Source organism: Acomys russatus, chromosome 28 (assembly GCF_903995435.1).
Source record: "Acomys russatus chromosome 28, mAcoRus1.1, whole genome shotgun sequence".
Classification (NCBI taxonomy): Eukaryota; Metazoa; Chordata; class Mammalia; order Rodentia; family Muridae; genus Acomys; species Acomys russatus.
The window spans coordinates 14,468,240-14,479,052 of record NC_067164.1 but is presented as its reverse complement, the minus strand read 5'-3'; the positions used below and the strand labels follow the sequence as shown (position 1 = coordinate 14,479,052).

Below are 10,813 nucleotides of genomic sequence, written 5' to 3'. Positions count from 1 at the left end.
TATATATCTTCTCTCAGAGCCTGTACTAGGATTTTTTCATCTGGCAACAACCATAAAGTGGTTCAAATTCTAAGTGGATAAACATCACCTGCTCTCTCACAAGTCTGTTCCCCATCCCACACTTGTGATCAAAACAAAAACATGTTTATCTCCCCTACAGGCTTGATTACACAAACTTGGTACAGGAGATACTTAGAATAAACATTACAATGCCATGTCTGTGTTGAAACCAGATAGTGGGATAGAAAAATTAACATTTAAATAAACAAGGGTAAACTTTACACAGTACACAGTAACATTATGCCAACAGCAATGCTAGATAGTTTTATGTTAACTTGACACAGGACAGAGAGAGTGACTGGAGAAGAGCGCATGTCAACTGAGAAAATGCCTCCATAAGATCAGGCAAGCCTGTAGGACATTTCCTTAGTGATTTATAGGAGAAGGCCCAGCCCATTGTGGTGGTCCTGGGTTCTGTAAGCTTGAGCAAGCCATGAGGAACATGCCAGTAAGCAGCACCCCTCCATGGCTCTGCATCTGCTCCTGCCTCCAGGTTCCTGCCCTGTTTGAGTTCCTGTTCTGACTGTCTTAGATGATGAACAGCAATAGAGAAAGTAAGGAGAATAAATCTTTTTCTCCCCGAGGTGTTTTTTTTTTTTTTGCCATGGTGTTTCATCATAGCAATTGTAACCCTAACTAAGACAACTGCAATCATTTTTTTTGTTGTTGTTAGTTTGTGTTCTTAGTTGAACTTTGTTTTATGAAATTATAGCTTCATTTTTTTTCTTCTCCAGATTCTTGGCTCTGGTTATCCTCCTTTTCACCCAGAAGTAGTCTTTTAAAAATTCTGTTTTGATTTTTGTTAGGTATGAATTTAAGGATGTTTGTAACGTGGAAGATTTCTTTCTCCTTCAGCTATGGCAGATAGTTTTGGTGGGTATAGTAGTCATGGTCTGTTAGAACTTGGAATGTGTTGCTCCAGGCTCTTCTGGCTTTCAGAGCTTGTTCTAAATATCAGCTGTTATTCTGATGGGGTTTTCTTCATATAACATTTGTATTTTTTTCTTGCAGCTTTCAATGTTTTTTACTTTGTACAGTTTATTTAATATTTTAACTATGCTATGCCATGGGGTGTTTCTTTTGTGGTTTTGTCTAGTTTGGGGTTTGTGCTCTTATATTTGTATGGATGTGTCATACTTCTATGTTCTGGCTAAACATCTGATCTCTGACACTGACCTGGGATTCTTTTCCCTGATCTATTTCTACTATTTAAAGACTTGATCTTTAGATAATGTTCCATTTCCTGCATATTCCTTTGCTTTGCTTTTAAAATTTTCATAATCTTTGCATATTTCCTCTAGAATGTCTATTTTATCCTCAAGTTCTGGTAGTCTATCTTCTGCTTGACCCATTCTATTTATAAGTTAATTTATATTTTTATTTGTTTGTGTGTGTGTGTGTGTGTGTGTCTATGTGTCTATGTTTGTGTGTGTCTGCATATAAATGTGCCGTGGTACCTGTGTGGAGGTCAGATGACAACTTGGAGGATTCATTTCTCTCCTTCTAGAATGTGGGCCTGGAGAATCATACCAAAGTTTCAGGCTTCAGCAAGGAACTTTTACCCACTGAACACTCTTCTTGGCCCTTACAGATTGTGTTTGTTGGGCATTTTGCCATTGCAATGAAAGAGCTAACACAATGATATACTTCAGAATAGTTTATAGACAGGAGAATGACATTTTAAATATTTTAATTTTGCAGAAGTTGATTATACAACAATAGAAAAATGGACGATATTATATAAAAGAATGATATTTAGAACATCTCTTATACAACCACACATGACAAAAGATCTGATGGAAGTGTGTCAAAATGTGATACTTTTTGTTTCTTTTGCTTTGCATCTTTTTGCAAATATTCTATAATTAGTATATATTTTATATACTATTATTTTTTAGAAAATGTTCACTATTATTAGCTGAAAAACTTTTGTTATTTTGTTTTGGAAATTATGCATTTCTGTGCACTTACACAATTATTTATAGAGAAAGTGCTGTTTATGGAGCATTTACTTTGCCCAGTACAATTACCAGTTGCTCAGAGGGATGTAGAAAAGAATAACAGCTAATTTTAATTTCTAGGAGTTTCCCTATTTCTCTTAGATAAAACTATCAGGAAAAACTTTACACACAATATATTACAATTATGATTAAAGGTAAAGAGATGGAATGCACTGTGGGTCATAAGGACAGCTCACAGTGGGATAGGGGTGGGATAGTCTTGGGAAAGATGTTAACCAAATAGGGTGTTCACACTTGGAGAGTTAGAACCTTCTAGAATTATGTAAGTCAGACAAAGAGGAAGAACCATTAGGGAAATGTGTGAATCCTGCCCCTCCTTGTGCATGGTACTGGGTGCTGGGGCAGGGGTGGTGGTAATGGTGGGGGGTAGGGGAGTGGTGGGGAGTAGTGGTGGGGGGTAGTGGTGGGGGGTAGGGGAGTGGTGGTGGTGAAATGAGGCACTAGGAAAGCAGAGGGTCATGACTAGGGTTGTGTGGGGGTGGTGAGTGGTGGTGGAGTATTGGGCACAGCTTTATTCACTGAATATTCTGTGTCAGATTATAGCTCAGTTTGCTCCTTGCTTCTTTTGAGGACTTCTCTTCTGCTAGCATATCTTTTGCTTGATATTATCTGATAACAGCCAAGGTGTTTCTAAATTGAATGAACTCTATGTTCAAAGAGAGAGAGAGAGCAAATGGTTGCTACTGAGTAGGGTGAGGCAGAGAGCCAAGTATGTCCAGGTGGAATAAGACCAAATATTATATCCTTTGGTGAAATGGTGAGTATTTTCTGTCAATTATATTTCCTCTGGGGGTTAGCCGTTGGCCTGAGTCACAGTGAAACCTTTAAGGTTTTATGAAGTAGAAACAGACCTGTCTGTTTTAAGTCAACATTTTTGGTTCCATTTTTGGCTCTTAGAAATGACTTTTGGTTTCATGAGTGCAAGATAAATTATATTTTGAAGGTAGTAACTGAAACTGAGTTAGATGAGACAAGAGGAATGGATAGGAATGCCTAAATTAGCAAGAAAAGTAACTCAAAATGCTTTTAAAAGATGTATTAAATGGAACATACCCTTAATTCCAGCTCTGGAGGCAGAGGCATGTGTGGATCTCTCTAATTTCAAGGCCAACCTAGTCTGCAAAGTGAGTTTCAGGACAGCCAGGAAATCTCTGTCTGGAAAAACCCAACAACAACAACAATAACAAAAAGTATTAAACCTGTGGCTCTGGTTTGAGTGGCCAAATTTAAATGCGTTGTTTCCATCTTTAGATGCGCTAGAAATGTGGATGAAGAGTCTCCATGATAAGCCTGCCCTGCTGAATTCTCACAAGGTCAACTGGACCCTGCACCTCAGCAGCCTACTTCACCATCTGTATAGTAAGGAACCCATGAATTCCCTAGGGAACTAGCCTGTGTCTTTGGTGTGTGTGAGCCTCTGGCCTGTCTCTTGTTTCTGTAACCTTCAGATCTGATTTTCTTCTGTATAAGCTATCTTCTAAGGACATCCTAGGCAATACCTAGCTATGGTAGAGTCAGCAGAGGGTGACTGTTAGGTATAGTAATCCACTATAGAAGTGGGCAGCAGTAGCTGGGTGGAGACACTAGAGGAAAGGTGTGTGTTGTCATCAGAACCTTTAAGTATGTGCCTCTTAACTTTAGACTTCAAAAGCTTTATGAACAATTGAAGCAGAGTGGGCAATATATTTAATGCAAGGAACTCATGTCTATTAGGCAGGCCTGGAGAAGCATCCCTGTTCTCATAGGAGGAAGCATCATCTTCTTCAGGAACATTTTCATTCTTTTTTATTATGTTCTCAAGTTTTAATAGATTTGCTTTTGGTCACGCTGTGCTTTTTTACACTTTGCGTTACAAACGAGAGTAGCAACATCTCACAGATGTAGATGTGCTAACATATTTATAGAGACAAAATGGCCAAAATCAAAGGGAAAAAAAATTAAATGCCACCACCACCACCACAGAGCAATACAGAATTAAATAAAAAACTACAATAAAGAAAAAAAAAAGCCCCCTAAAGAGCGAACACACTCACTCCGTCGTAGTCAGATCATTACTGCTTGAAGCCAGACCCAGCAACTTACAACACCTTTTACCAGGGCCCCATTCTTAATGGTCACTGATGCCTCCCTCCAAGGAGGCAAATGATGTTGCCTCAGGATGGCTTGATACCTCAAGCTGCCATCTTGAACTCTGTGATGTGACCCAACATGAATTTCTCAGGGGCAAGCTCAGTAATTTCTCTTAGCTGTTGTAAAGGAACCATATCACTCCCTTCCATGGTTGAGACTCTTGAGATGAGGCCTTTCCCACTGTGTCTGTCCAGTGTCTGTTGCATACTGAAACTTTTATATCAGTTCTGGTTAGGTAACTACTTCTACTCCGTGCCTTGGACTCATCACTCTTGTCATGACAATGTTTGCCAAAACAACTGTGCCACCATTCATTATGGTGAAATACAAAATGAACATTTTTGTAGCAAAAGTATTTACATTGAAATCTTGGAGGGAAAAGCTGGTGGCTCTTAATGTATGATTAAAGTGTAAAACTGGTGGGGTGGGGAGGAACTTCAGCTGTCAGTGGGTAGCACAGTCCAGTGCAGGTGCTGCTGAACACGAGGCTAGAAAGCATGGTGCTTTATGCAGTATCCTTCCACACCTCTCACAGGAAGAGTAGTCAGTAGTCAGCAGTGCGAGTGTGTGAAGGCATTTGAAAGCCAGCCAAGCAGTAGACATTTATTGGGAGTCTCCTATTGGTCAGATACTATACTAGATTCAAGGGCAAGGTTAATTTTCTCAGGAGGCTTTCACCAAGTTTCTGAGGTCATATAAAATCTATCACAGGAAAATTTCTCTTAAACTCCTTAGGAATAGAAAGCAACTCTGTAGATAATTTAGAGAAATTTTATCCCCAGACTCAAAATAAGCAATATCGAGATAACAGGCCAAAATGCCTTTAATAACAGTAAAAATAATATCAATAAAACTCAAATATATTCTAAGCAAGACAATATAGAAACATCTACTTTACAAAATAATTTACACTATTTAATCATGATACCTGGAAGTTGTGTCTGCGGAAAATCTACAAGGACATGAAACACAAGCATGATAGTTGGTAGTTATAATATATAGTGCTACAATAATTTATATTGAACTAGTAAAGAAAAATAAACATCAAGTGTTTTATCTGCATAAGGTAGTGTTTTTAGAAATGTCCTCTGCAGATCTTGTAGATTGTAAATTGGTGAAAGGGTAGAGCAAGCTTTAATGTTTTTTTTTTTTCTGGACACTCAGTCCCAGAGAGGCATTTTCTTCTCTTATTCATCCCTTGCTTTCCTAGGCCCTATGACCTGGTAACTAGCTTGCCTTCTGTGCTCCTAGAATGTGTTCCTTTACCCAGGCTGCCCATGTAGAGAGGTCATGAGAAAATTAGCAATAAAAGTGTATATTTCAGATGTATTATTACAGTGATGGTTTGGCTGAGGAAAAAAAATAGAGAATAGAATTTCAGAGTAGATTCAAAGAAAGTGAAGGTAATGTATAGTCTTAAAGCACAAAGTAGCATAGAGAGTAGGGGGCAGAGGAGAAACTTAAGGAGGAAAAAGAGTCAGAGAGGAAAGATTAATTTTGGTAAAAGATAAAAGTGGCACATGGGGAGACAGAACAGAAAACTGAAAGGAAAGGAAAACATAAATGAGGGGTTTAACATAAGGAATGGACAGGCAGTGGTGAGGAAGAGCTGTCTCATAATGTGAGAAGTGAAGGCCTGAGAATGCTGGAGAAGCATTGAAAGCTTAATAGAGAAGGAGGCAGTGGAGAAAAAATAGAACGGACAGAAACAACATAAAGGAAAAAGCTTATAGTGCACTGGACTATACTGATGGGTAGACCTCTATAGAAATGCAAAACCAGATGACACTGTAAGTAATTTGAGAGAAAAAGGACAAGCTAACAAGAAAGAGAGAACTAACTCAGACGGTCAGACAAATAGCTTCCAAGTTTCAAGGCAGGAATGGTCATGGCCTTCATGCTTTTTTCTGAAGTGTGCACTAATTTGTCACAGTGCTGGATCCAGCCAGCCCCAGAGGCCCAATCTCCTGAACTCTACCTGGGCCGCTATTTCTACTGTTGGGAGGCTTAAAAGGCTTAGGGTCATTAAGAAGCTCAGATAATTATGTCTCAGGGAGTGAAGTTACAAAACCATTGACACAGGATTGCTAGTTTTTCATCCCCCAAGAATGCTCAGCTGGAGTGATCCCTAAGCCCGGAGCAGTAAGCAGCCTTGCACTTGGTCCTGTGGACTGCCTTCTGGAAAAGATTCAAATGTAGTGTGTTCATCTGCATTAAGTTGGTTGCCATCTATGCTTTTAAACTGTTCCCTAGTTGCTAACCCAACCAACGTGTTAGGATTTTCAGTAGGTGTAGCGGGCATGCCGTTAAGTAGGCTTTGTCTTCCATTCTCAGTTGGAGGTCCAGTGCTAGAAGAGTGAAATTTTGCTATTTCGGAGCCAAAGCACGGTAGCTTCAGGATGGTAGGTGGTCTTTGCTGCTGCATCTCGCCCTCATTTCTTTGGCCTTCACTTTGGATGCTGTCTGGGCCAGAGCCTTTATCAGGGATACCAATAACAAGCCTTTCAGGAGTCAGGTCAGCAGTTCTTTCGCTGAGTTTGCTGCCTTCAAAAAATTGTTTCAGGATATCCCTCCGATCTCCTCCCAGGTCACTTTTAAGGCAGGGTGCATTTTTTGGTGGAGAAGAGCTGGCTTCAGGAAAGGCCACAATTCCAGTCTCCAGCTGATTTTTTGTAGGATGCGGTGTGTTTCTCCTCAGAGTAGGCACAGCATCTCCAAAAGGACTTGGGTCTGGGCTTTCTGCAGTTAGTTTGTTCTCTGAGATGTTTCTTTGACTAGGTAGGATGATCGTTGGGGAGATGTTAGGTCTTGCATACTTGGTGTAGCTGCTTTCTGTATACACAGGACTGGGCCCTTGGTTCTTTGTTGGTGCGAGACCATTGGGTGAAGAGTACTCTTGGAGAGCCAGCACATTGTCTTTATGTCCTGTGGAGCCACCAATACAGCAGGAGCCTCTCTGACTTTGGTGAAATAAGTGTGCTTCATTTTGGCCTGATGGGTAATTTTGAGGAATGAGGTCTGGGAAAGCCAACTGTTCTCTCTCTGGTGGACTTAAGCCAGTAATTTGCAAATCATAGTTCAAATTCTCACCTTCAAGCCATGTTGGATCTTTTGGAAACCCAGCAGGCGAGTTAGTGGAATAAGGATGGTTTGGTATACTAGATTTGTGTAGATTCATTGACTGATCCCAGACATTTCGGTTGAAATATGGGTCACTTTCTTTCTCTCTCTGTGCTTGATTCCTGTGGTCCCAGGAGGTCCATGAAGGAAACAGAGTGCTTTCTTCTGGTCCTAGGGCGTTACTAACATAATAACTTCTGGGGTCCACAGGTGGTGCTATAGTAGGGCCTGGATTATACACTGGAAAGGTTTCATGTGGGTTCCAGGGATAGAATTCACCATAAGGAAACTCTTCTTTGGGTTTTGGTGGGTTACTTAAGGAATAGGGAAGGTACTCCTTCGGTAGGGTGGGGGCATATTGCTCACCGTCGTACTGCCTAACTGTTGGGTTTCCTTTGAAGTTCATCTCTTCATCACCCCATCTACTCTGTCCTGGAAAAGATTCATCTTCATTTGGGTCAACTGGGTCCTCTTCGTTGTACTGCTCCGTCTCCTTCTGGTCTAGAGAATTCATGGGGTACCGTGGATTTCCTGCTTGCCCCATAGGACTCGGAGAGACCACCCTCTTGTTCCAAGCATTGCTTCTAATGTATGGTGCATTTTCATTAGGGTAAGGATTGCTGTAGTCATGGTAATAAATGTTTCCTCTAGAGCCATAGGAAGGAGGAAGTAACTTTCCTTCCTGTCTCCCATAACCTTTCTTTGACGGTGGAGGGGTTACTCGCCGATTCCAGGTCTTTCTTTGAGCAGGGAAATGTTGTCTTGTAGGAGAAGGTGTTTTCTTAGGGTATCCAGGCTGGTGCGTGTTATGCTTTAATTCAGGTTTTTTACTTTCTGATTCAAATTGGGTTCTTCTTGGCTCTAAAGCAATTCCTTTGGGCAAATTCTGGCTTTGAACTTGTATATTGGGACTTGGTGCTTTTCTGGAATCTCTTGGAAAGTAGGAGTTTTCTTGTTGATCAAACAAATTAAAATTTGGGCCTCCCATGCTACCCTCAAGGCGAGGCAAATTATAGCTTGGTTTGTTCATTCCATATTGTTGAGAGCTTCTCCAGGGCCCGCCTGTGTCTTTTGTAGGGCTGACTGTTCTTTCTTTTTGACCTAGTGATTTTTCCTTTGGATTTTGGGTTTTCCCGTTGTGGCTAACAGTAACCTGTTTAGGACCCACTGATGCCACGTTGGTTCCCACAAATGGTTTATTTGAGCCTGCGTTATTTCTCATAAATGGTTTATTTGAGGCAGCATTGCCCCCCACAAATGGTTTATTTAAGGCTGCATTGTTTCTCACAAATGGCTTATTTGCGGCTGGATTGGTTCCTGTAGATGGCTTATTTGCGGCCAGATTGGTTCCCATAGATGGTTTATTTGAGGCTGCATTGGGTCCCGCAAAGGGTTTATTTGAGGCTGCATTGGGTCCCGCAAAGGGTTTATTTGAGGCTGGATTCATTCCTGCAAAGGGTTTGTTTGAGGCTGGATTGGGTCCCGCAAAGGGTTTATTTGAGGCTGGATTGGGTCCCGCAAAGGGTTTGTTTGAGGCTGGATTGGGTCCCGCAAAGGGTTTGTTTGAGGCTGGATTGGGTCCCGCAAAGGGTTTGTTTGAGGCTGGATTGGGTCCCGCAAAGGGTTTGTTTGAGGCTGGATTGGGTCCCGCAAAGGGTTTGTTTGAGGCTGGATTGGGTCCCGCAAAGGGTTTGTTTGAGGCTGGATTGGGCCCCGCAAAGGGTTTATTTGAGGCTGGATTGGGTCCCCCAAAGGGTTTATTTGGCCCTGGTAATTTTCTTCCAAAATTGACTGGATTTCCTGCATAATTGGGATAATTTACTTTTGGAGTAGGAGGGGGAGGTTTGCGATAAGTTGGATTTCCTGGATGAATAGTGTCTTTGCCTTCCCAAGGAAAGGAATTCCATTGGGGACCCCTTTGGATTTGTGGATTTCGGTGAACAGGTCCATTGTGTCTGGGCCCCTGGGTACCAGTGGTTTGCCATTGTCTTCCTGAAGGATAAGTTCCCATATTCGGATAAGGAAAATTCTCATAAATATTTGGCTGACTTGGTCTCCACGGAATTTGGTTTCTCGTTACTCCCTGTCCTGAAACATTAACTTTGGGGAGAGGAAAGACACCAGTTTGAACTGTAGGGTTGTTCCCAGTATTCGGTCCAGGGCCCCTGTTTCCTACTGGGCTAGTGTCATTTCCACCTTGACTCCCTCCGGGAATTGATTGAGTGGCATTAGCCTCAGGCACTGTTGAGTTAGTGGAGGCCTCTGGGGGTGGATCGTCTGGGGGTGGGTCCTCTGGTTTAGGAGGATCTTTTTCTTTGGGTTTTTCGTAATCTTCAAACATCTCTTCTGAATAATAAGGACGACCCCCAAAGCCGTGATATCCGAAATATGCATAGTAAGGATTCTGTAGGAAAGAAGACAGAAATGTAGACTTATTTTTTGTTTACTGCCATGTTGCTTGGAGTCGCTTAGCGTAGGAGGAAAAGCTCCTGCGCAGGAAAGCGTTCGTACGCATTCCTCCTAGTGGGCTGATGGTTCCATTCTCCCACCTGGGTGCTGAGTGCTAGCCTTTACGCCCAGATCCTGTACCATAAGGCTAAAACTCTTTTTCGATCTAGGATTTCACAATTTTACTCTGTTGCTTAGGCTTTGAACTTGTGAGAACCCCCGTGCTCGAGACTCCTGAGTACTGAGCCACTATATCCAGTTTAACTTTTATAATTCTTAAAATTGTATCTAGCTATTTGTTTTTGAGACAGTTTGCCATAAAACCCTGGCTGGCCTGTAACTTGCTGGGTAAATCAATCTAGCTCTAAACCAGCCACGAGCCCCTGGCTTTGCCTCCAGAGTGCTGGGGTTACCAACAGGACAACGTCTTGACTTTCAGTCTTTGCTTTTTGATTCTATCCTATTTTCACCCTCATTTCTGTACTATCATTTTACACACCTATGCTGTTGAGAAATCAGTTATGTGCTTTGAAGATGGATACATGCGTTTACCTCACAAAGGCAAAAGCCTGGCCCCCGGTCGGCGGAGCTTCAGATAATTCCAAGTGAATGTACCCACACCTGGCTTAGTCTCCCCACAAACGTCATCCGCCAGTATCAACTACGGACAGTTACGCCTCTCAAACCCAGGCCTCCCAGTTCCTGCTCTCTCTCTTATTTCCCCAGACAATTAATTGCCAACTCTAATAACTACATCTAAACTTTCATCCTTGTCCTGTCTTCTGTGCTTGCTGCTACTGTATGTGTAATCTTACTCCCCCCTCCCCTGATTTCTCTTTGTTATTATCACAGCACAGAAAGCAGTATGGGTTTTTGTTTTTTTGTTTTTTGTTTTTTTTAGAAAGCAGTACGTCTTGATGCCAGCTGTAAGTTGTAGTCCCTGTCTACCACTTTTAGTGCTTTGACTATTGACTGAGTTCACTTTATTCACTTGTTATATGGAGACAGCACAATAATCGAGTAGTATAAACTGC

General features: G+C 41.7%; 1 protein-coding gene across 2 annotated transcripts; it reads right to left on the bottom strand.

Annotated features, from left to right (window-relative positions):
- Positions 1-6,339: 6,339 nt before the first annotated feature.
- Enam (enamelin) lies at positions 6,340-9,687 on the bottom strand. Of its 2 annotated transcripts, XM_051170338.1 has the most exons (2): positions 8,784-9,687; positions 6,340-8,684 (listed from the first exon to the last, which is right to left on the bottom strand). In XM_051170338.1, the coding sequence occupies exons 1-2, from the start codon at positions 9,670-9,672 to the stop codon at positions 6,340-6,342; spliced, it is 3,234 nt and encodes a 1,077-aa protein (XP_051026295.1). In that variant the 5' UTR covers positions 9,673-9,687. The 2 variants fall into 2 exon arrangements, with proteins under 2 accessions (XP_051026295.1, XP_051026294.1); XM_051170337.1 differs by having other exon boundaries at positions 6,340-9,687.
- Between the last annotated feature and the right edge of the window lie 1,126 nt (positions 9,688-10,813).

What these genes read in the sequence shown, in the direction of transcription:
- Enam (XM_051170337.1), bottom strand. Translation starts at nt 9,672, where the DNA reads ATGTTTGAAGATTACGAAAAACCCAAAGAAAAAGATCCTCCTAAACCA.